The 25,090-nt window shown below is 38.7% G+C and overlaps 1 protein-coding gene across 3 annotated transcripts in view; it reads right to left on the bottom strand.

Annotated features, from left to right (window-relative positions):
- Positions 1-3,543: 3,543 nt before the first annotated feature.
- LOC127951864 (protein CLEC16A) overlaps positions 3,544-25,090 on the bottom strand; it is a 57,068-nt gene continuing 35,521 nt past the window's right edge. For 2 of the 3 annotated variants that reach the window (XM_052549946.1, XM_052549947.1), the window contains exons 19-23: positions 17,994-18,145; positions 15,405-15,609; positions 14,914-15,024; positions 13,155-13,280; positions 3,544-5,483 (exon numbers count right to left, since the gene is read on the bottom strand). In XM_052549946.1, coding sequence (XP_052405906.1) covers positions 5,038-5,483; positions 13,155-13,280; positions 14,914-15,024; positions 15,405-15,609; positions 17,994-18,145 — 1,040 coding nt within the window. In that variant the 3' untranslated portion in view covers positions 3,544-5,037. Of the gene's footprint in view, positions 5,484-8,961; positions 9,069-13,154; positions 13,281-14,913; positions 15,025-15,404; positions 15,610-17,993; positions 18,146-25,090 lie in introns of all 3 variants that reach the window. The other variant, XM_052549949.1, reaches the window with a different exon arrangement.

Raw genomic sequence — 25,090 nt, 5'->3', positions numbered from 1 at the left:
CTGAGGTTGACTGCGTAAACTGGTCGATGTGGTGGAGGGTTGATCGGTCGATCTTCCCTCGCTCGCTCGCTCTTAGTGATTAATACACATGAAAGCGCAGTCACTTCCAGGAAAAGAGACAGTTGTGTTTCCCTGAAGAGCCCCTAATCTCCACTGCATCTGGCCTCAACTTACACAAACATACATGTGTACACACTCCTGAGCCGTGTATTTCCTTTTGGAACCACAACGCTCCTCTCCAAAACGACAGATATAAACACAAGCCCGTGTGGGTAATCTGTTCATAGAAACGGCCCTGGTTTGTGCTTTCAGTGCTCAGACTCATCCCATCCACACAGAGAAGTAGCACTGAGCTGAGCTGACTTTCAAAGACTACAATAAAATAACTGCAAATAATAATTATAATTAAATCTTATAGCTAATACACTGTAAAAAGAGTTTACATTTGTGGATAATAATAATTTAAAAAAGAAGAGTATATATATATATATATATATAAATATAATATTTGTGGCAAAAAATTCAGTATTTGTAAATAAAATAAAAAGTTAATATTTGTGGAAATGAACTTTTTTTGAAAATAAGTTACAAATAATACAGATTTTTAAAGAAAATGGGGAAAAAACAAAAACTAACCATTTGTGGAAAATAATACATTTTTGAGAAAATAATATCTAAATGAAAAGGCAAGTAGCTAACTTGTTGACTAACTAGATGTTGGTCTGGAAAATTATTAGCCGTGACCAAACCGTACATTTTAAAATCTATTCATAGTGCTGATGCTGAAGCCCCCTGGGAGTGGTTTTGGTAAATTGAAAAATGTTTCAGACCACAAAGCTATATTCCAGGAAGCAAGTGATAGGGCTACCCACATAATGGTTACTATGACAACACTCATCTCTTGCCATCCCACATCAAGGTAGAAGGTCCCCATGGCCTCCACTGAGAACATGTGGGCAGGACTTCCAATTCACTGATTCACAAAGATAAACCCGCTTCTTGCGAACAGAACACAAAGACCACCATTCGGTCATCTCCTCGACCCCTTTTCCATAAATAAACAGGTGGGTTTTAGATGGTTTGAGTATTAGTCAAAAAAATATATTTAGTCGTAGTTCACACATAAGGTCCCTATGGTGTTTGTGGCCCCCTATGGGCTCTGTAGAGGTACTAACGGGGGTCCAATAACACCTATTTCACCTGATTTTGGCAGAAAAAGAAAGTGAATTAAACAAAAATCAAATTAATGCAATTTGAACCAAATGTACATGCTTCATTATTTCATGCAACATTCAAATGCAGTATTGAAATTGTAAATATTCCAGTGTACAGCTCATCAACGAAGATCATTTTAAAGACTTAAACACAGCGCCTGCAGCAATCTCACCATCTATTTACAGTGAAATACAGGGCGCTGTATTGTGGCAAGTCATATGGCTGTTCTCAGGTAAATGCCGTATAATGCAAACCACAAGCTAGTGTGTGTGTTCTTCAGAAATAACACCCTTGTGATGCATCTTTCAGCAGAAAGCATGAGACACTATCAGCACAGGCTCCAGGAACGAGACCTCTAGAGAAAATGCCAATGAGTCTCTCATGAGACTCTCTGCATGCATCCATTTATGGTCGCTTTTAATAAGCTTGGCATCAACCTGTTTCTACCGTCCAGAACAACCACACTGAAGATAAAGGTCGCATTTCTTCATTTAACAGATGCTTTTATCAAAACCGACATACTTGAGACTGACGTCACAGCCTAAATTTTTCACAGAAAGCGATTCACTGATAGTGAACTGAAAGAAAAAGAGTCTGACTAAAGGTTTACCACCCAGACTCCTTCAAAACCTTTCCCAAGCCCTGAGGGGGGAATCAGTTTATTTAGGAGTGAATCCAGTTGCATGCGCATTCAATCCACTTCGACATGTTCACTCTTACAAAAACGGCACTAGTGATGTGGTCGAACCTTGTATCCCCCCACATTTGCACAAATAATAATAACAATCAAATAAAAGAAGAAAATAATATTAATAATAAAGAAAGAAAAGAAATAATTGGGAATGAATGAATAAATAAGAAAGTGAACAAATGAAAGGGGAGGCACTGGAAAAGAACCAACATATGAAATGCATATATAGATATTAATATATTCAGGGGTAGTATTATAATAGTAAAAATAAAATCTATAATAATAAAACTATACATTATGTCAATAGAATACATCAGTACAAGTAGACATGCCTAAACATATACGCATACATGAGTACATATAGAAATGCATAAACACGTACACATAGATACAAATTATTTCTATATCTGCTCCTAGGTTTATATATTAATCATCTTTTCTAACTATATGTTTGTCAAGTTGTTGTTGGGAGAGTGCGTAGGTCGGGTGCCAGGATTCTGGTGTATATCGAAATAAGTCAGAAATTGATTCCAGATGTCCTTAAATATATTTTTCTTATTTGTGTATGTTATTTTTTATTTCTAATGAATATGTATTCTATAAAAAGGTTAGTCCAGTGGTTGATGTGTATACTTTTTTTTTGTATTTCCAGTTTAGACCAGTTCCAGATAGTAAAGAAAGATGAAGAGGGTATTTTTATATTTAATCAGATGATTATCAACTTCTGTGGTTTTACCCAGTAAACAGAGTGATGGAGACGGAGGAATATTACAGCCCATAATGATAGAAAGTTGAACGGTCGCTGATATCCAAAATGAATGAACAGGTTGGCAAGTCCATGTGGCATGCAAATAGTCATCGGTGCTACCCAGTGTGCATAGTGAGCAAATATCTGTCGCTTAGACCCATTTAAAAAATAAATCCTTTGAGTGATGTGAGTCCTGTGAAGTATCTTGTACTGTATTAGTTGTAGGTTTGTATTGCTAGTCACAGAAAATATATTACCACAGACTTCTTTCCAGAAGCCGGTTTTCCCATTTAGCCATTGGTAAAATTATAGTTGTATTAGTATAGAAATCAAATTCTTTTCTCAGTATCACACAGATCTATCACTGATGTTTGGATAAGCACTTTCCATATTACGGGTGTGTTTAGCATGTATGAAAAATTGATTAAGAGAAATAACATCTGAATAAGCAGCCCACAGTAAGTAGGAAAATGACCTCAAAAATATAATTTTTATATTTGCAATCTCCCCTCCCACAGGAATGCGGCTTTTTCATCACAGTAATAATATATGCACGTGTTAGTTACAAAACTGCTAATATATAGTTCGTTTTTAATAGAAAAAATAGGTTTTAACCAATCACAAGAAGCAGAACTGGACTCAGCCAGAGTTCCCCTTAATCATCAAGAGACCCAAACACTGAGAAACCCACCTATTCTAGGAAACGATGACTATCGGGAATTAAATAGACTTGTTGATATTTCACAAGAACAGGAAACTTGCAGATGTATTTTGATCTACAAATAAACCATGTGTGAGGAAAGATTTTAAAGCAGAACAACGCTTTATGAGATGACACTTCACTATAAATGGTAAAAAAAAAAAAAAAAAAAAAACGACGACCAAAGTGTACATCAGAATAATTTATTGCATGACTTTGATAGCTCCAGTTGGTAAATTAATTATAACATTAGATCAAAACAAATCTTGACACGGTGTACAAACTATGATGCCCCCCTTCTCCGCAATGAATTGAACCTCAAAATACTGATATATACGAAGATTTAATCGTATTGCTTTAAAGGTAATACTTTACAATCTCTGCGCCGATAAAGCTTAAATAGCAGTGCTTTCTTTGGAAAGAAAAGCGCCCAGTCTCGGTTGCCACACATTTGCATCTGTGCCACACCGCAAGAGTGTGTGGATCCCTTCTATGTGCTGCAGTCTATAAACCGAAAATTAATTTTCCACTTCAGTCCATTAGTGACAGTAGTCCAACTACTTGTTTTCAATTACTGTTATTGCACACCAAAATAAAAATGAAACCACAAATACATCACACCCAGCTTTGATTACGTGTGTCCAGCACAAGCTCTTGATGACCTCTAGAATATCAAGTGTTAAAGAACATTAAAACGCACCTAAAAACACAGATACGTTGCCTCAGCTTTAAAAAGGGAAGAGACCACTTTAGTGGTACCTAAAGAAGTAACTACATGGATAAATTTTTCCAGATTTCAAATAGTTTAAAAAAAGAAAACAAATGCGTGCAGGTACGGCAGTGACATAATCGCTTAGGAATGAAACTCTGTGACATCAGGTTTGTTCACCTGATGAAATAACGTGACTGATACAAGTGAGTCAGCGGTTTTTGTACAAAAAGGCTGGATGGTGCAAGAGTTCATGGGTTGTATGATCTTCAGTGTAGCGACAAATTAAAGCGGGTTAGTTCAAGCTCATATCGGTTCCTTACAATCGCCAAAGGATGACACAAAAGGGCTTTTTTCAAAACGCTGAAGTGAAAATGAATGTTCAGCCCAAACTAAATATACCTTCAGAAAAGAGCACCGCTGGATAGGCCCAGAAGTCTTTGTACATTCCTCAGTGTTAAGACTGGTAAAATCAAGCGGGCTTTCCCCACTAACCAACTCAGATACAGATTTATACAAACGCCCTCTCCTCCTCTCCATCTGCTCGGTATCATAAAACCATTCTCGCGCACAGTCCAACAGTCAGTCACACACAAATCACAAATCAGTCGCACATGCAGAGAAACAACTGGATCAACTCACACACGACAAAAAAAAAAGACTGTGCTTTAAGCAGCACTCACTCCTGACAAACAATTATGTTATTGTTCTAAGTGTGCCGTTTTCCTATGAAATGCATCATGATCTTGACATAAGGAGAAGTACCGGTAACTTCTGTGTTGACACAGTTTGCAAATAGACATGGATGCAACTGAGGGCCTGAATCACTAAAGCTGAAAGCATGTGCTGACTAGCTTAAGGAGCTTGCGCAAAACCAGAATCGATCATGCTCACATTGAGTAATCAACATTAACATGCGTTCTTGCTTTAGTAACCTGGCCCTAATTTTCTTGGTAGATTTTAGTTTAGATGTATCAGTCTATCGCGGTTTCCTCCTCCAGGTCTGGATTGTCCTCTTGGTCGGCCGTGACGCCTATAGAGTCTGTCTCGGGCTGAGTCACAGGTTCCTCCCTCTGTATCTGCATCAAATCCTCAGTTTCTGCACTAAGCAATGGCCCAGACTCAGGAGATGGCTCATCTTCCTCTGGAATAATTGAAATGTCCTTCCTGTCGTCTTGAGCCTGTGGATCCCTCGCTCCCGTGTCGTCGTCTTCCTTTCGGCCAGCAACCGGCGTCTCTTCTCCGTCTGCAGAGGCGTCATCCTGGATGGAGGACTGGGTGCTGAAGGAGCGCAGGCGGGGCGGGTCGGCCGGGGGCAGCAGGGTCAGGGAGTCCACACTCAGCGTTTCGGCATCATCGTTAGACAGGAGGGAGATGGTGGGTTGAGGTGCAGGGGTGAGGCTAGGCGCCAGGGCGAGTCCTGAAACAGGGAGAGCAGGGCCGGTGAGTTCTGCACATGACTTATAGAGAAGGGGGTGGGAATTTCACACATGCAAAAATGACAATTCATACTGAACATACAAACCAGACAATGGGAGAACTGCAAGCAGTGCCGAGGAAGAGAATGTCAGCTTTGTTACATATGTGTGTGCTTGTGATACATAGACAAATGTATGCAATAAATCTGAGAGTTTAGTAGTTTTGCAGAGATGTTTGGCAGACGGATAGGGAGGATTGATAGATGGCTAGATACTAGTGCTGGGCAGTTTGACCAAAAATCTGTATCACGTTTTTTTTTTTTTTTGGTTTAGCATGTTTTTTTTTTTTATCCCTGACTAAGCCTTTATATGAATCAGATTGCATGAAATGGTTACAGAAACACTGCATTTTAATCACAATCCAAACAAACGTTCTGTACTATCAACCTTTTTCATCAATGCAGAACTAAGCCTATGGGTGAAACTTCCGGTTCATTAGCCGCTATAGGGATGTAACAAGAATAATAACAATGTGCAGTAAATGGTAAAACTGTTTGCACTACAAATAGTGTGTTTATAATTAAGATAATGCATTAAAATAGTATGGTAATACACACCAATTTTCAATATCAAGCAGCATAATGGGCTGTTTTTGAAAAGCTAAAAATGGATGCAGATGAGACAGGAAGCTAGACCCATGGAATTAACAAATGGCCAAATCCCCTCTTACCGGAAGAAAAAGCTAGATAGTATGAGCAGTTTTTAATGTAAATTAGATTGTATAGATTGTAAAAATTTAAAGTGCCCCTATTATGGATTTTTGATAATTACCTTTCATGCAGTGTGTAAGCCTGGCTCACACTACAGGAGTGTTAGCCCGATTTAGCTCCGATTTCGGGGTTTGGGAAAATGAATTGTTGAGTGTGTCGTTTGGGAGTCATTGAACAAGGTAAAAATAAATGCATACTATAAGACAATGAAAGTGTTTTTTGACTTTGCATGCATGACAACCAGTTGTTGGGTACCCCCAAAACAAATATAGTAAACTTTCATTACCCATGATAGGAGCACTTTAAAGCAAAACGAGAATGGTCTGACCTTAGCTTTGTGAAATTATGCGAACTAAAACATCTTTACAAACAGAAACAGCAGGCGGGCTGCATTAAACTCATTCATTCTCTGACAGCAGGTGGCGCTTATGGAACAGCAGCAATAGAACGTTTCCTTGGTTACTGCTGTAAACAAAGCAGCACTGCTCATTAATATGCATTATATGGAGGTAAGATAAAAAAGAAAACCTCATCTAAACGTTTCTGAAATCAGTTTCCCTCTGAGATACATTTATATAAACCCCATCCCAATTAATTTAATTATTTTGTTCTAATACTTTTTGCATCATGTGCTAACTTGCAGTGGCAGATGCAGTATTTTCTCCTCTTTGCTTTCGTCTTCAGGGTCTCTGGCTTCTGTTATTGGCCGTTTACAGTTGGTTTATTTGCCCAGTTAAAGAATTAGTTATGTTTTATTAATAGTTCTCTAACCATTAGTCAGAAATAGAGTTGTAACCGTACACATAATTACGTAAAACTTTCGGTACGGGTCTTTCGGTTTGGTACGTACATCTACCAAACAAATCATAAAAAAAAAAATTCATGAAATTTAGACAATAAATGCCGTTTTGGTGCTCTTTGATGTAGTGTGACAGATCGCGTTGTAAATGCCTCTGACAGCAGCGTGGCGCACGAGTGAGCGTGATCATCTCTTCCTCTTTAATACTGGCTTTAATATAAAATACACATGAATTAACATCTCATGCCTCATGAAATCGCACAGTGTTTCACTCGCAAAAAGATGAGATTAAAACTGCTTGTAAACAAAAATGTTATGTAGCATTTCATTACCTCAGGCAAATCATCATTGTCCGAAGTTCATCAGTTCACCAGAGAAATTAAGTTTATAGAAGAGCATTTTGCGAAATATACACTTTATATACTCATTATCTATTCATTATATTTTACTTTACCGGTTAGCGATGTCTTAAGTATTTAATGTAAGCTATATTTAAATAAATAATTCATGAAACAAGTTATGACAGTCACTGTGTAAATGATTATAGGCTATTTCAACAACAAATAGAAATTTTAGAATTTATAAGTTATTTTAGAAAACACATTGTGTGCAATTAACATGTTTGCATACTTTTTTTTTTTTACATTTGAGTCTTGATTACTATAGGTAAAAATAAACAGTAATTAAACTTAAGTTTGGACTCTGTTGTTAATTGTAACCTTATAGTAGGCCTAATGTAAAAAGACTCCCTGTAGTTTACAGCAGAGGTACATTTTTATAGATTTTTGTATTTTTTATTTTATGAAGAAGTATTCTATTTGAATTTAAAGAAAGAGAAATTTGTTCAGTAAACATTAAAAAAATTAAAATAAATTATATATGTGGTATTTTTTTCCTCCAGCTGTACAGAAACCATATCAAACCGTGATGTCAAAACCAAGGTCGTGTTTGTGTACCATTACACCCCTAGTCAAAAGTGTTAACAGGCATCTCCTCTCAATTCATGATGCTATCTATCTATGTTGCATAGCCACTTTTTTTTTTTTTTTTCATACCATGTGTGTAATTCAAATTGGTTTACTCTTTGAACAGGTATATTGCCCAGCACTACTAGATACACATAGATAGTTAGACAGATAAGACAGGCAGATGGCTAGACAGACATTCATATAGAAAATGTTGCAGTCAAACAATAAATTAAACAAAGGAAAGATTATAGATACGGTAGTAACTGACAATGTGAGGTGTGTGGATAATAATGTGAGGTGTGTAGATAATAATGTGAGGTGTGTAGATAACTGATTTCTTGCTATAATGCTGAAGTAAGCCTAGGAGGGTAGTGGGAGGGGCATCAGACATGTGAGACAGTGAGTCAGATGTGTCAAAGGTCTCTCTATTAAGAAGCTCTCTGCCAAGAATACGAGTATGAATGTACATGGAGGAACCGGAATGGCAGAGAGCCATGGAAGTGATAGCATGAAGATAAAAAAGGGTGAAGCAGAATACAGCGCTTTCTCACTTTGGGGTGGCATTATTTCACACAGCCTTTGGATTTCATCAGCTAAGCCACTCTTGCTAATACCATGCACTTTTAGAGTGAGGTTTCACAGTTTCTACAATGATGTATTTATTTATTTCACTCGTCACTTCAGATAAATGCATTTCAAAGCTTACGTTTTTCAAATTGTATTACTCTTCAGCTGCAACACTTTGACTCATACAGACGTAACGAAATCAGCTATTTTAGATTATCAACTAAACTCAAACATTTCCTGAGCAGTTGGATTAAATTAGGTTTACCAAGTGCACACACACACACACACACAGCTTTAGTTTTAGTAGCACAATGCAAGTCACTAGAAACTACCACTCTTCATAGTCAATCTATGTAAAAACGCCACACAGACATGCCTGTTTCATGTGCATGGATCTCTAAACCCACTCTCCACCGTGCCTGTCATCCTCTGACAGAGAAAAAACGCACCTTCGGCCTTCCCTGCCCGACCTGACTAGAGAGACTAGAGAACAGAGGGACAGATCAGAACGCATCCTACTTAATTAATCATCTAATCTGAAGCATACATGAAGCAAAACCTACAGCCAAGGGATATTATCAATTAGCTTAACATGCAAAGCACACTATTTTTATATCTACACAGAAAAATAACAAAGCAGGATTATGGCGACAGCTTGATTTAATCACAACAGTTGACTGAAGTGCACTGGCTATCTACCCGGCATATTGAGCACTGATGCTTATGCCAGTGATCTGGGTTCGAGTCTAGACTGCAAAATGTCTTGATCTTATTCCTCCTATTCCCTCAACCTGTTTTACTTCAGTAATGGGACATAAAGCAAGGTGGGACAAGACATTTGAGAGGCGGAGCATGTTATTATTTTGAACTACAAATATATATATGCACTGATTCAAGATTAATTTTTCTCATAGGGATTTTATAAGAGTTTTTGTTAAAAGCATTATAAGCTAATGAACCAAACCACAGTCACAACATTAAAAACTTTAATTTGCAGCAAAGAACTACAAACCCATGAAGCACTGAATGGCTATCTAATTAAAAACTATGCAGAAAGAAGCGAAACACTCTGACTGATAGAATTTTCTTTGCATAATAATGGCTAATGTAGTTTTTGACCCCAAATTAAACTGTTAAACTAGGGATGCACCGAAATGAAAATTCTTGGCCGAAACCGAAAACCGAAAAAGAGAAAACCAAGGCCGAAAACCGAAACCGAAACACCGAAATAAATTATGCCAATTATTAGTACCATTGCATTTATTGCTATGTCCGTGTACTAACTTTACTAAAATTAAGACATTGCAATTGCATAAATTAATATTAAAGTTTCAAAGATAATTACAATTACATAACTTATTTTAAAAAAAAAACATAAAAATACATAATTACAAATGATGTAAATATTTATTAAGCACATTGCAACAATGCACAGTGTAAAATAAAATTCAAACTAAAAAAGTATCCCACTCATGTGTATATTTAATAATAATGTACAGGCCTACTGGCCTGCAGAAAGGTTTTAAAATGAACAGTTCTCTCATAAAAACAAAGTGCATTTAGGTGAAGTGCATTTGAAATTTTTCTATGTAGGACTAGAAAGTGCATTACTTCTCCAGTTGGCAAGACTGTTATCACTTCTGGGGATGGGGACTTCAGACAGATAACCATCCAGCTGTTGAGCAGTTGAGCTTGTCATCTGCCTGACATTTGAGACATATTTGTATTTAAATAGGGCCAGGGCATAAATAAACATTTTTATCAAATTAAAGCAGAAATCTAGCAGAAAATCTAGCATAAATATGGCTACAATCTGATATTATGTATGTATATATGTTTGTGTGTGTGTGTGTGTGTGTAGTAGCCTAAGAACAAAATAGCCAACGTATTATTATTATTTGAGGCACTTTCTTGCAGAATTCCACTGAACATATCAGACAACGATGGTGCATTCCACTCATCTGGTGCAGAGACGAGTCTTTTTTTTCTGCGCTCTGATCTGTCTCCTGCGCTTGGCGCTTCTCCGTCTCCAGGCGGGTTCTCCGCATCCAGCGCGGCCTGGATCATTTCGCGTGCGCGCTGCCTTATTTCCGCATCCAAGTAATGGTCATTATAACGCGGATTAAGCACATTCGCGATGAAGTGCAGAAAAGATCTCAGTGAGACGTGTGCTAACAGACTCTATAAGTACTTTTCTTTGTTTTTACTTCGTGTTCCGTCTTAATCTCTTTGTTAGGAGACGCTTTAGTGCTGCGAATAAAGGAGTAAGAAGAGAGAGAATGTTCTCACTGGTGTTAAGTGAATGTCGCGGGGAGCTCGTGGTCTTTGCTATGCAGGTGCACGTGCAGGTCGCGGTTTCTGTTTGCGTCATCACAACATTTCGGCCGTGTTGTTTCGGTGATAAAAGTCTATCGGCCGAAAACCAAAAAGGCCATTTTCGGCCGAAAATTTTCGGTGGCCGAAATTTCGGTGCATCCCTATGTTAAACAGTTATTTTAAACATGAGTTGAACTAATGCAAACAGATGTACGATTGATTAACAACTAGTTCTGTCTTTAAAGACTTTAAAACAGGGTCAGATGGATTTCCTGTTGACTTTAATACTACGCTGGTTGAGTACATGCGACCACTATTATGACAGAGAGGGAGAAATGGCCATCTCACCACAAATCCACACCTTCAAAACAATCTGCTACTACCGCTGCTGTTTCTAAAAACTTCTCTACAAAGATGTGCCACCCCACGAGGCATTAACTAACGAATCAATGTGGTCAGCTCACACTGCTGCACTCGGGTGTTTGTGACAGTGCCCTCATTCAAACAACTTGAGTCACTTCAGAAGACTCTTTGACAAACCTTTAAGAGATTATTAAATTATATGGACCGTGTCACCTCAGACAACCCCAAAAGGTCACTGTATTTCAAAACAGATCATCATAGTGATTCAGAGAATAGAAGGAACTGAGATACATAATGAAAGAGACAAAAAAAAGCCCATGACCGTATTAGTTAAACGCCCCCGCCACAAAACAGAAATCTGTAGGAGACTTCACAGAGGCCACAACACTCCACTGCTCTATTCAGAGAATCATTCACCAGATTGGTTCCTGGGCTCTTGTGGTGTGAAGACTTCTTGAGCTTTCAGGTTTTTCCAAAACCACACCTGACCACCACTGATCACTGCTAACAGACACAGTGTAGTAAGCAGAGGTACATAGAGCAGCCATAGGCTTTACAGACCTTTAGACATGAACAAAGTCCCTCAGGGGCTCTTGTTCTACCCAGCAAACAATTCTTAAGAGGCCTTTTGGAGGAATATTTAGCTGGTAGTCATAAAATAGTCTTCCATTTAAACAACTACTTGACCACAGCTTACAAAGGAATTTGTGTCTTTCTAAATTCGGTGAAACTGGCTGGCTGACAAGTGCTCAAAAGGACAATGCCAACATGAAATGACATGAACTCACACATTCAACCATGTTTACATGCACTTGAAGATGAAAAAGAACTAGAGTGTATGGGATGTGAGGCTTTGAGCTCATAGTAAAAGAAACATGGTCTTAACACAAGTGGTGTCTACAACAACATTAACATTATGTTAAGCAAACACTGCAGTCACGTTATCTGCTGCTTTAAACGGTAAGTCAACTCTGATTAGCTGCCTTTTTTAAAAAAAGTTTATTGCTGAGCTGTAAAAAAAAGCATTCTGAAAAGCATTCCAACTATATTGTTTCTCTGTATCATTACTGTTATAGCTGTGGAGTCGACTTCCCCTTTCTCTAGAATTAGAAGGATTGTTAAAATGTTATATTCATAGTTATCATCCCTAGTTTGTACTGGTCTTAATCTATGTATAATCACGTACTTCAGCTGTAATACTGCAGCACCAGCTCGTAATCTACATTTATATGGCCGCAACAATAAAATTGACACTGTAAAAGTGGGACTGTGATATTGGCAGGATCCAAAATTAACCCTTGCCAAGCGCTAAATTAAAGTACAAATTGGCTTAGAAGATTTAATAAAAAACGAACAGTGTAGCATGCGCTAGCGATACTAAAGTCAGGGGTTCGATTCCCAGGGAATGCATGAACTGCTAAAATGTGTACCTTGAATGCAATGTAGGTCGCTCCAGATAATAGCATCTGCCAAACGTATAAATGTAAATCACAATGCAATAATTAATAAACGTCTGATCTGATTACAGATCTGTGGAAATGCGTAAAAAAACAGATAGAAAAACTGAAAAGAGACAATGACCTGCAAATATAGAGATGGAAATTACAGAAAATGGGCAGCAAAGAAAATTCTCATCGAAGAAAATGAGTAAAACATCTATTTGTCATTGACGAGTGTGGGAAACTAATTAATCTTGGACCCTAGATATCCCTGGATAGTTTGATCTACTGTGAGAAAAAAAATTAAAAGGATTGCGCAATCTGCATCTCTGCAAAGAGGATGTTTTTCTGCCAGCACGTATGAAGGCTTATGGTGTTTCAGTTGGTAGAAATGTAGGGTTGGTTAAGCAAATGTAGAGGAGAGAGTTGTATATGTGTGTGTGTTTGTTACCTGTTTGATTCTGTGTGACGGTGTGTGTGGATGCGCTGCTGGCTGTGACAGAGTCAGCGGGGCCGCTGGGGCCACTGGAAGGGCCTGAGGGGGGGTTGTGCTGAGCAACGTGAGCAACTGCAAAACCTGGAAAGCAAACACACGGCACATGCAAATCACTTAGACACTGACAAACCTGGTATCACTGAATGTCCTGTTATATACTTTCTGGGTCAAACTTAATTGCTAACAACAACAAGCTGGAACTGCGGCTTAAAGTGAAGATTCCAGTCTGGCCATTAGTCCTCTCCAATAAATACTGACCGGTCTCCATGTAATTAGAAAATAATAAAAATAAAGAGGTCCCATATACCCTCACAAATACACATGTTTACTTGTAGATTATTGAAACACTAATTGATAGCATTCCTACATTTTGGTACAAATAATCTTAATTACCAAACAACTTTAATGTGATCCAATGGCAAGCAATAAACAGATCAGGGTTTTCAAAGCACCTGGCATCAAACCAAGAGTTCTGGGAACCACAATCTCTTTTACCTGAACCATCAACACGTCATCAAAAGGGACTGAGAGACTGCTATTAGTCATCCATTTCCCTATACAGAGAACTCAGTTTTGTGAAATTAAGAACCACCACAATCCTACCGAAATCTGAATGTTTTGACTACATTTTGTAAATATTGAGAGATTTGGAGGATGTTTTTTTACTTATTATTTTTTCTTCATAGATTTTGCTGTAATTGTCTAAGCAGTGGTTTAGGTGGCTCGATATATACATATATATGCTCACAGTATGTACTATATGTAGACACACACACACGCACATGTATATATATATATATATATATATATATATATACATATAAAGTCATCACACTTACATGCACATTAAACCACATTACTTTGTAAATGACCCACTTGTCTGGAATCAAAAGTCTAAATAAGGGTTGAACACCATGACTGCTCAGAATCGCAGCTGGTTCAGAGGAAGCATTACCTAGAAACCTGTTCCAGGCAAAACAGAACTGTAACTTAGAAGAGCACTAGAGAAATGCTGGGGGAAACCAAATTAGGATGTGCAATAGTTAAAAATAAGTCAAATTTCTGTGCAAATCTCCACAGAGAGAGAGAAGTGAGTGAGCAAGTCCCTTTCAGAAAGAAAAAAAAATATGCAAAAGAGGTAAATATTTCACAACATTTATTAAATATATCTTCTGCTGCAACAGAAACAGGAACCTCTAATGTTGTGAGCACTTTCCTTCAAAACAGAAATCTTACAAGAAGACACAGAACTCATCTACCACCAAATCATCCATAAGAAAGTATGCAGCAGCACGCTCAAAAAAAAACGTCACTTTCAATAAAAGTGCACAATTCTAAAATAAAATACTTTTAAAAAGTTAGGGGTTAATATATTTGAAAAATGTAATTTATTCATGTGATGCAAAGCTGATTTTTATCAGCCATTACTCTAGTCTTCAGTGTCACCATGTCGTTCCAAACTTTGTTACTTTGCAGACGGACTATATTGACGATGTCTATCATACTTTTTTTGGACCTTGAGAGTGATATTTACTTGGTACTTTATGGGACAGTCTCAAGCCTCCTGGTTTTCATCCAAAATATCTAAAATTGTGTTCCGATGATGAACAAAGCTTTTATGGGATTGGAATGACATGGGGATAACTGATTAATGACAAAACTTTTATTTTGGGGTGTAGTATCCCTTTAATCCCTTAATCGTTCACACATTTACCTGGAACACGTCTGGACTGGTCATAGAAGCGAAAAGGCAGAGATGAAGCAACAGACGGTTGGCTGAAGCCCAGCACCTCTGTGCAAGGCTGAACAGGGAGGTCCAATAGAGCTGCAGGATGAATATTTATGGAAGAAGGAAAAAAAAACAAAAAAAAAACAAAGATAATATGAGCAAAAATAAAGTCTGACAGAAATATGAATACATTTTTCCAGCTACACATTAACACTAAGTCGTAGCAGGATACCAATCCAAGCTAAAGTGAAATTCCATGTGTCTGGGAATCAGTACAATTAATTTATGGCCCCTTGGATCCATTCAAAATGTTCTGGTAGATTAAAGTATAACTAAAGTTCAACTCAACTGAACCCTCAATGTTGCACAACAGCTGGGAGGTCTGAGAAAGTATCATTTATAAACAGAGGATACAAGCTGCTGTAAAAACATTGGGTTCAGGCGATTTATAAACTGGTAAGCCGTCAAGACCTGACCTGATATCCGCTGCATTTTCATGCGTCTGGCCTGGATGCGGCCCTTGGCTAGTCGCTGTTTGGCGATGATGCAGCGAATATGGTCTGCAAAAATGAAATTAGCCTGCAGGATGGGCACCGGCTTGGCGTGAGGGTTAGACGTGGGCTTGTGTATGATGATGTTCAGGGCCCTGCTGTCGTCTTCTACACCTGAAACCTGCATGTCCTGTGAACATAAGCTTTCCATTAAACTCTGCCGGTTTCTCAGATTTAAAGTGCAACAATTTTTTGAAAATCATTTGTTTATTCATTTTTTTGGGGGGATTGGCTTTCAGAATTTGTTTATTTAAGAATTAATTTTGTTTTCTTTTTTATTCTTTCCTATAACACGTCCAGTGTCTTTATGGAAATGTCTTCTGAGAAATCAGTACCCATAATAATAATTACTTCTGTCTAATAGCTGCACCTATCGATTTAACTGTTGCTCTGACAAGTAGCTGAAAGGAATCACTAAAGTCCAAGTTTGGCTAAAGAGAAAGATTAGTAAAATTAACTAGGATTAATCTTGTGCAAATATGTTGGCAAATGCATTTCCATGTGATAATTTAAGTTTCTTATTAGCTTTGACTGTGCCTGATGAAGACCTGAAGGTCGAAACGTTGCTTGAGCTTAATTAAATTCCTCTGGAGCAGTATTTCTCAGTGTGCAGACTTCACTTCTTTATTTGATCTTATTAGGTTTGCTCATGAATCTTAAGTTAGCAGGATGCTCAAAGAGGGTTTTGAAGCAACCCATTAGTAAACAATGTTCCCTCATACGCAGCCACACAGAAGAAATAATATGTCATGCACAGGACACACACAAAAATTAGTTTGGAAGGCCACTTGATTGAAATTCTAGTAAACGTGAAATAATCGCAATGCTCGGGCAAACCGCTTTAAAATTGGTTCTGCTCTAGAATTAGAACTGGTAAAGGTAGTGTGTGTGTATATATATATATATATATATATATATATATATATATATATATATATATATATATATATATATATATATATATATATATATATATATAAATACGCCTAATAAATAACTGACATTAGGGAATTAATGCGCAACAACTGCTTAATTTTTTTCATATTATCGATATACATTTAATTTGATTATATTATTATAAAGAAGTTAACTGTTTTCTTTCACTGTATAAATGTTGTCTCAGGTAAACTAAAATATTTATCATTTTGTTACATCAAGGGTCAAATAAAATATTAAAGGGGGGGTGAAATGCTATTTCATGCATACTGAGTTTTTTACTCTGTTAAAGAGTTGGATTCCCATGCTAAACATGGACAAAGTTTCACAAATTAAGTTGTACGTTTGAAGGAGTATTTTTGTTCCAAAAAAACCTCTTCCGGTTTGTCACAAGTTTCGGAAAGTTTTTTTCGAGTATGGCTCTGTGTGACGTTAGATGGAGCGGAATTTCCTTATATGAGTCCTGAGGAAACTTCTCCCGGAAGAGCGCACGCTCCCGTATAGCACAGCACTGAGAGCACAACAGACTTCACTGATCAGAGCGAGAGCGTCGCGAAATGTCACAAAAGGAGTGTGTTTTTGGTTGCCAGGGCAAGACAACCCTGCACAGATTACCAAAAGAGAAACAGCATTAAGGGACCAGTGGATGGAGTTTATTTTTACAGAGCATCAACGGAGTTGTGCAAGTGTTTGTTTGTTCCCTGCATTTCGAAGATGCTTGTTTTACAAACCAGTTTGATGCCAGATTTGCACATCGTTTATTTCTTAAGGATAATGCAGTCCCAACGAAAAAGGGTCACGATCGTGTGTTGGAACCACAGGCGGTGAGTAAAACTGCTTCAAATATCTCTGTGTTGTTAACTTAGCTATCAGCGCGTAAGCACATCAAGTAAACAACATGCGATGTTGTCATCAAACTGCACTTTCCACATGTACAGCTTAAAAAAAAAAAAAAAAAAAAAAGACGACAAAGTGGAACTTAGTCATTTTCCAAAACCGCTAAGCAAATATATACAGTTTCAATACATACCACATAGAGACGCTTTGCTGATGCTGCTCTTGTTAAATTTCAGCCTCTGGATCTGTGTCACAGCTTCCAAACGCTCTCAACGAAAAAGCCTACTGGCGCTCGTGATTCTTTAGCTCCGCCCACACATCACACCTCCAGCCGGTCATGTTTTTCCGGGAAAAATCGGTACAGACTATCTTTCTCTTATGAATATAATAAAACTAAAGACTTTTTGGAGTTATGAAGGATGCAGTACTACTCTATAGGTACTCAAGATTAACAGGATATTGAGTGAAAACGAGCATTTCACCCCCCCTTTAATAGCATATAATAAAAAAATTACACTTTTTTTTATTTTTTTTTGTATGCACTGTACAGGGCTGATATAAAGAAGGTTTTTGCTTAATTGGCCGAAGCCTTTAAATACTCTCTTTTGTTACATGCATTAACTTTAAAATCTGACAGAGGACTTCACTTCTGAGCTGAAGATCAGAGTCAAGAATGTGGCCAAAGTGCACTTTTTTTTTTGATTGTTATGTTTGCAGTGTAGGAGTGGGAATGAAGCAGACCTGTAGAAGGCCAGCAAACTTTACAACACCCCAGCCGAGACGCTTAGAATCTGGCTCCACAAGACTCATCTGGTAAACATCCACGGCCAGGAAGCGCTGAGCTTGAACCCCGTCTTTACTCACCACCATGCAAGCAATAAGATCACTGTTATCTACAAGGGAAGAATAACATTGAATAATTGATAGTTAATTCCAAGGGTCCTTCAACAAACTTATATAAATCAGGAAAAAAACAAGCCATAAAGGTCTTAGTTTTTGACTGTCGGTGGGAACACTGTGTAACAACTAAAACCAAAGTGAAAAGTTTGTACAAATGTGCAAGTCCAGATCTGACCATTGCATTAGGGATTTCGACATTACTTCATTGCATTAGTAGCCTCTGATCAGACGCGTCAGGAAATTTAGACTTCAAATTTCAATTCAACCACCTAATCCATTTCCAAAGAAAGCGTAGGCCTTGCACAACTAAATATACTCATGCACTTCCTATTATAAAGTGTTGAGAAAATGTCAGTGCAGGGTGAATTCAATCACATTAAAGACTCAGTAACTGAGTGAGTGTTAAACTGGCATGAAATCAGATTGTACTCAGACGTGCGGGAGTTTTCAAAACACTCCAGTGAGTCATGACCCGCACAGTACATCGCAGCTACTCGCAGGTGGGCGGAGAGGGGGGTGGGGGAAGAAGGGGAGGGGTAAACAACAGAGGTAGGTCATGAACGTTTGAAGTTGGTTTCAGGTACACAAACTACACTAATAACAGAAACAGCATCGTCACAACTGAGGTACTATGACTTTATACCAGTTTCTCTCTGAACTTCCTAAGAAGTCAAACTGATGGGTTGAGGAATTACTTCAGAACTGAAAGAGCAAGCGCTGATCTTCCTTTTAACTCGCAGGCGACGGTGATGACAGAGAATTGTGTTGCCTCTGGGGAAAATGACCTGAGCCTACACCAAAGAATACACACCGTCTGACTAGTTAAGCAGACAGCTGAGGCACAGTAGCTCGTCATTTTTAAAGCCACAAATACCATAACACACCTCAGCTCTGTGGAATCTCGTATCCTAAGGGCAATCGGGAGACACTTCTGGGTGGTTACATGTGGTTGTGCTGGTTGATTCATGAAGAAGTTGTATTTTAAAAAAAAAGGAAACAGAACAAAGAGTCTCCACTTTGGTGTCTATAAATGGCAGTGGGTTTATGTAGAAGCTGGGTGACTTCATTCCAATGAATGTAATGAATCATTCATACTTGTGAACCATCAATTTAGGAGAAGGAATCTTCTCTGAAGAACCTGTTTTGCAATCAGCATCACAAAGTAATAGTTAAAGGGTCAGGAAACCGGCAATGTTAACATATACAGCGTGCACATCAGCAAAAACAACAATAGCACTCATTATGTCTATTTTTAAAGTGATAATGCGTTTCATTTTTCATTTCTTCTGGTCTAAATAGCAAAGTTGAACCAACGTAACAAAAAAATGATGTATATGTATTGATTTGGAGTGGTGATTGGCAGCTCTGGCTGGAGAAACTGCTAAATCTTCAGTTTTACGAGCGTTTCTCAGTATTATTCCTGAGAATGAACTCTTCTGACCCAATCCCTGCGCTGTATTATGCATGAGGTTAACTTACAGCAGAGAATTCAAATCTCATTAAACATCAAACCTCTGTAGACATAACCGTAACGATATTTAATATGTGACAACACGTGAAACATGCACGAGAGAGCAGTTTCTGCAACAACACTTTCTGTGGGGATCGCAGTACACATATGGACCGGAGCAAACGTCTTTCAATTCTTATCATGTCTTCTTCAGATAAAATACACGCAAATAATGGCACTGATACAGCGGTACGTCCGATCATGAATACCATGACAAGACAGATTATCATGATAAACAGCAAACAATTTTAGAGACCAAAAGAAAAGTAAACAAAAATGAACTGTGCCTTTATTCTTCCTATTTTAAATACATTTGTCTTTATAATGAGTGTTGTAAGCCTGTGTATTATTGGTTGATTTCTCCGCTCTTCCCACACTCTACACTTCACATTTCCACAGATTTACATGCCCATTTCTGGAGTCTTTTCCAAATCTAAGGTGTGAAAGACCAGTGCTGATATGTATACTGCTCTGAATAATCAATTTGTTTTTTGAACTGACTAATTGAAAATAATAACAATAATAACAATAAAAAAACTCACCAAACCAGTACAAATTTCTTTTTTTTCCTCTGTTTAACGCACGAGGAGATTGTTTAGAAGAATGTTTGGTAACCAAACAGCTGATGGTCGTTAAAATAGACTGACTTCAACTGCATGGTAAAAACTATTATGGAGGTCAATGGCTACAAGTGAACTGTTTGGTTAAAAATATATCTTTTAAAAATAGAATAACAAACCTCATACAGGTTTCGAGAAACTTACAGATGAGTAAACGATGACATAATATTCATTTTTGTGTGAACTATCCCTTTAAGAAGCTGTCGCCAGAAAAACATTAAACAAAAAAACAAAAATTCCCTTATATTCCAATGAGGAATCCTGAAGCAAGAGTCAGCTAAACAATAACTTAGGACAAATCGCTAACTTTAACCCTGGATGAGTAACTGAATAAGACACCAGCAGCTAAATCGATATACAGTTACATCCTGTGTAAATTCATGAGAAAATGTAAAGTGCATGTCTATTTTAACAAACCCCAATTAACAGAAGAGATTTCAGCTCTCAACCAAAGTGGGGGTGGGGTGTTACATGCAAAAGTACCATGTGACTAAGTGTTTAAGGTGAGAAACTTTTTCTGAGAACTTCCTCAGAAACTGTTCACATGCCATGTGCATCATTTGTGTATGCATGCAAAAAGGGAAACAAGTGCACAAAATACATTTGAACATGTAGTTGCAACTCAGCTCAATGTTTCAGTTAATATCTTCTGAAAAAAAAAAACCAACAACAGCAACGAGTGGAAAATATTCAGCAAGAATTCATGTTCACACAAAGTTCACACAATGCACTGTGATGCGTCTACTGTGTTGTGCGCATGCATCATTTCCTGCACATCTAAAAATAACACAGATCAGTGGCACGTCAGGTTCTCAGGTCGATCTGTCTGTCTATCTGTCTCTCTCGTCATTTGAAAGTGAGAAGCTTGTTCCATCCATTTACTGATGACCCATTCCAGGATGCACAATAAAAAAAAAAAAACATAAAAGGCCAATGTTGTCACAAAATGTGATGGTGCAAGATGATTTTATGTTAAGATGCTTTGCATATAGAGAGATATAGATACAGATATAGTGGGGTCCAAAAGTCTAAAATCACTAGAGAAAATTGTATTTTATTAATACTATTTTTCATTATAAATTATATTACCAGAACAATAATTAGTGTGAAAAGTTAAGATTTTAATATTTGTTTTTTACCTATTTTGCTTTATTTACAATAGGATCTGAGCTCCATGAACTCGACAAATTTGTATAAAATTTGATGATCATGTAATCCAGCAAGAATGAATCTTATGTCATAACATTATTAGGATTTGGAAAATTTCAATGCAAAGAAATGGTCCAAAAATTCATCTGAATGATTCACTGGATTTGTTCAGAATTTTTGGGAATAAAAATCAAAACAAAAAACTTTTTCATTTTACATATAAATTAGATTTTTTAAAGGGGTCATCAGATGCACATTTCCATGAGTACATAAAAAAAGTACATAGTTTGGTTAAACTAGTCGTTTTGTAGCCTTTTCCTTTAAATGTTAATGAGCTCTGCTGACTCCGCCCCTGTCTTCCTAGCTGCTCTCAGAGAGATTGTTTACTTTAGTCGTATTCATCGTGAAACTTGCTAATTAGCACATTATTAGGAAAGGCGATTTGCAAAGATTAAAAAAAAAAAAAAAACGTATACTTATGTAGGTGAAACTAGACCACGAATGATTTGTGCAAAAATAGACGCATTTATGTAGATCGGGGGCACATTCCTTTCAGAAACACACGTAATCAACTGCGCCTTCAGTGGCTCAGATGTTGGGATTAAATGATGACTGCTATGTTCATAACTACATCCAACAACAGAAAACCTCGATCACTCAGGGGTCATTCTTATCTACATCTGCTCTGGCGTTGAAACAATGGTTGACTGATGACAGTTCACTCAGAGCAGGTAAGACCCAGCCCAGTCTGTGCTGAAACGCTCCTGTCAATCAAACTGTTGTGGGAGGGGCCTGTCTGTGTGACCTCACAAAGTCAGGCATCTGAGATCGGCTCGATTTTAGAAAGGGGTAAATATTTTAGTTGATACTTTTTTATTAATCATAATAGGGTGGTTGTGTGCACACACTACCAACACATTTCAGTTCAAACAACTTGTAAAAGTGCATGTAGCATGACCCCTTTAAACATTTGAACCCTACTGTCCTTGTAATGCAACCCTGTAAAACTACGTTTAATGTCAGACTTAAATCTTTATCGACTTGACCTTAAATATGTCTCTTCACAAATGAAACCGGTTCAAACCCAGAGAGCAAACAGTCAGCCGATGTCATGCCTTGTGCATTAACCCTTTCATGCACAACTGGCTGTGAGACAGGAAGCTGCAGTGGGTTGATTTTGGCAGCAAAATCTGAGCTTCCTCCCACCTGCTCACACTTCCAGGGCTCGTTCTGCCCACTCTCTGACCCAGGCTGTAGGTGCTTCTCAAGCAGCCTTACTGTTAGACGTTAGATATACTGGAAGAGCTCAAGGCTGCTGCCCACAACAGCTGCACCATCTCTAGCAAAGGCCTCAGCGACAGTGGAAGGTCTGAGTCAGTTGTCTTTGCACACACCCCCTCTTACCTGTCAAAGTGAGACGACCTGAGTTAACCAGGACACCTGGACACAAGAACTGAGCTGAAGGGGCTGAGACCAAGGGCCTCTATGCAACACGTCAGGGGTGAAGTGAGAATCGGTTAACAGTGCAAACCCACAGATTGCATAAAAGAGCTGCATAGGCGACTAGAGAGCGATTTCATCATGTGTGGTAAACACTTCACGACTGAGTGCGAGATACAACGAGGAAGGTCTTAACACGGAACTCAAAACCAAGGAGATGGTTGCAGTTCATGAGAAATAAATCGATTCTACATTCTTTTTTTTTTTTACTTTTTCTATTAAAACTCCGAAGGGCTGCAGTTTCATCTTTATCTAACTGCACTTTATCTGATACCACAGAAATAAGAGCTAGCACACAACTCAGTGTATGTGAATCAGCTGTAGGTGTTTGATATCAAGTTATCGCAAAGATTCACATGAAACTGAGTAGTAGTCCCCGATGATAAGGCAGGATGTTATAAGCGAAGTAGGATTTGTAAGATTTCAGCTCTAAAATCATAAAAGCAACCAAAATCTATTTTTGCAAAGCAGATCTGGGAGAGCATAAATGCTAAGAAAACGTCTCCGGTTACTATCGTAACCTCGGTTCCCTGAGAGGCGGGAACGAGACATTACGTCAGCTAAGACGTATATGGGAACTCTTCCCTTCTTCACTTTCACTGAAATCTTATTGGCTAACGCCAGCTGGGGACAGCTGGCCAATTGACGCGAAGCATGCAAATACTGGCGGGTAAGCGTGCAGTATAAAATGCATGGGCGCGAAAATTACGTCAGAATCACGACTGAACGCTAGCACAGCTGATCAAACAGCGACCACGGCGGCTAACGTAATGTCTCGTTCCCGCCTCTCAGGGAACCGAGGTTACGATAGTAACCGGAGACGTTCCCTCTCGAGGCGGTAACTCAACATTACGTCAGCTAAGACGTATATGGGAACTGTATAAAATCCCGCCGTGAGAGCAGTGACGATAAGCCCAGAACGGAGTCAATCACCCTCACAAAAGCAGTACAGTTCTAGCCAATGGCCGTGTCGCTAAGAGTGCTTGCATCTGATAGGCGGAACTAGGCCAATGAGACATCCGCTCCGACCCTAACAAAATATGCATAACTTCAAGCAATATATCGAAATCTGCACTAACCAGGGCAGACACAAAGCAATAAGCACTCAAGCATGAGAGTTAAACAGAGTCGACGGCGTTTGCGGTGACTGCTGCATAAACCATTTAAACCATAACACAGAGTTAGCAGCCATGGTAACTACTGTATAGCTGGTTATAACAGCTTTAATGAATAAAACTTAACTCACCGAAAAACATGTGACGCTACAGAGGGTACATCCAGCTTGTAAAACCTGGCGATTGTGTTCTGGGAAGACCAGCCAGCAGCAAAACATAAATACTGGACAGACATACCTCTAGACCAGGCCCATCAGGAAGCATTTATAATGTCCTCGCAGAATGAGCTCTGATGTTGAGGGGGTAATCCTTCCCCTGGCATTTGATAGCGTCCACGATCCAGTAAGAAAGTCTCTGTTTAGAAACAGCACGTCCCTTATTACATCCACCAAGCACACGAACAGCTGGTCCGACTGACGAAAGGCGGCCGAGCAATTCATATACATCCGTAAAACCCTAACAGGGTCCCGGCGCTCTGAGTATCAGCGTCGCGCGAGGCTGACGGCTCAACAGATAAGGCGGGCAGGGAAACAAAACGGTGTATTGAGTGACTTCGAAACGAAACCCGGTCTCGGCCGGAGAGTGACATTACAGTCGCCAGGCCCGAAACCAATGCAATATCGTTCACCAAACACTCACGAAATTCTCCAAGGCACTTCGCTGAGGCGAGAGCAAGAGGCAAGGCAGTCTTCAGGGAAGCTCCTTAACCACAATCGAGGTTAATGGCTCGAACGGTAATAAGAGATAGAGCCCTCAAAACTAGAGCGAAATCCCACGGCGGCACGGAGGGCGGCCATGAAGTACACAATCTACTTGCTCCCCTGAGAAAACTGAATACCAGAGCGTGCTTACCGATCGTTTACCCGTAACCGGGGAACGAAAGCGGCAATAGCGGTCACATACACCTTCAGCGTGGATGGTTTCAAACTCCCGCTATCCAACTGTGCTGTAGAAAGCGCAAAACATCCGACACGGAACAGGTCCCCGGGTCAATATAAATGTTCTCGCACCATTTTGTGAAAACTCACCACTTCTGCGCGTAGC

This window comes from Carassius gibelio, chromosome B3 (genome assembly GCF_023724105.1).
Source record: "Carassius gibelio isolate Cgi1373 ecotype wild population from Czech Republic chromosome B3, carGib1.2-hapl.c, whole genome shotgun sequence".
NCBI lineage: Eukaryota > Metazoa > Chordata > Actinopteri > Cypriniformes > Cyprinidae > Carassius > Carassius gibelio.
Note: the sequence above shows the minus strand (reverse complement) of the source record. Positions and strands in the feature narration are given on the sequence as shown.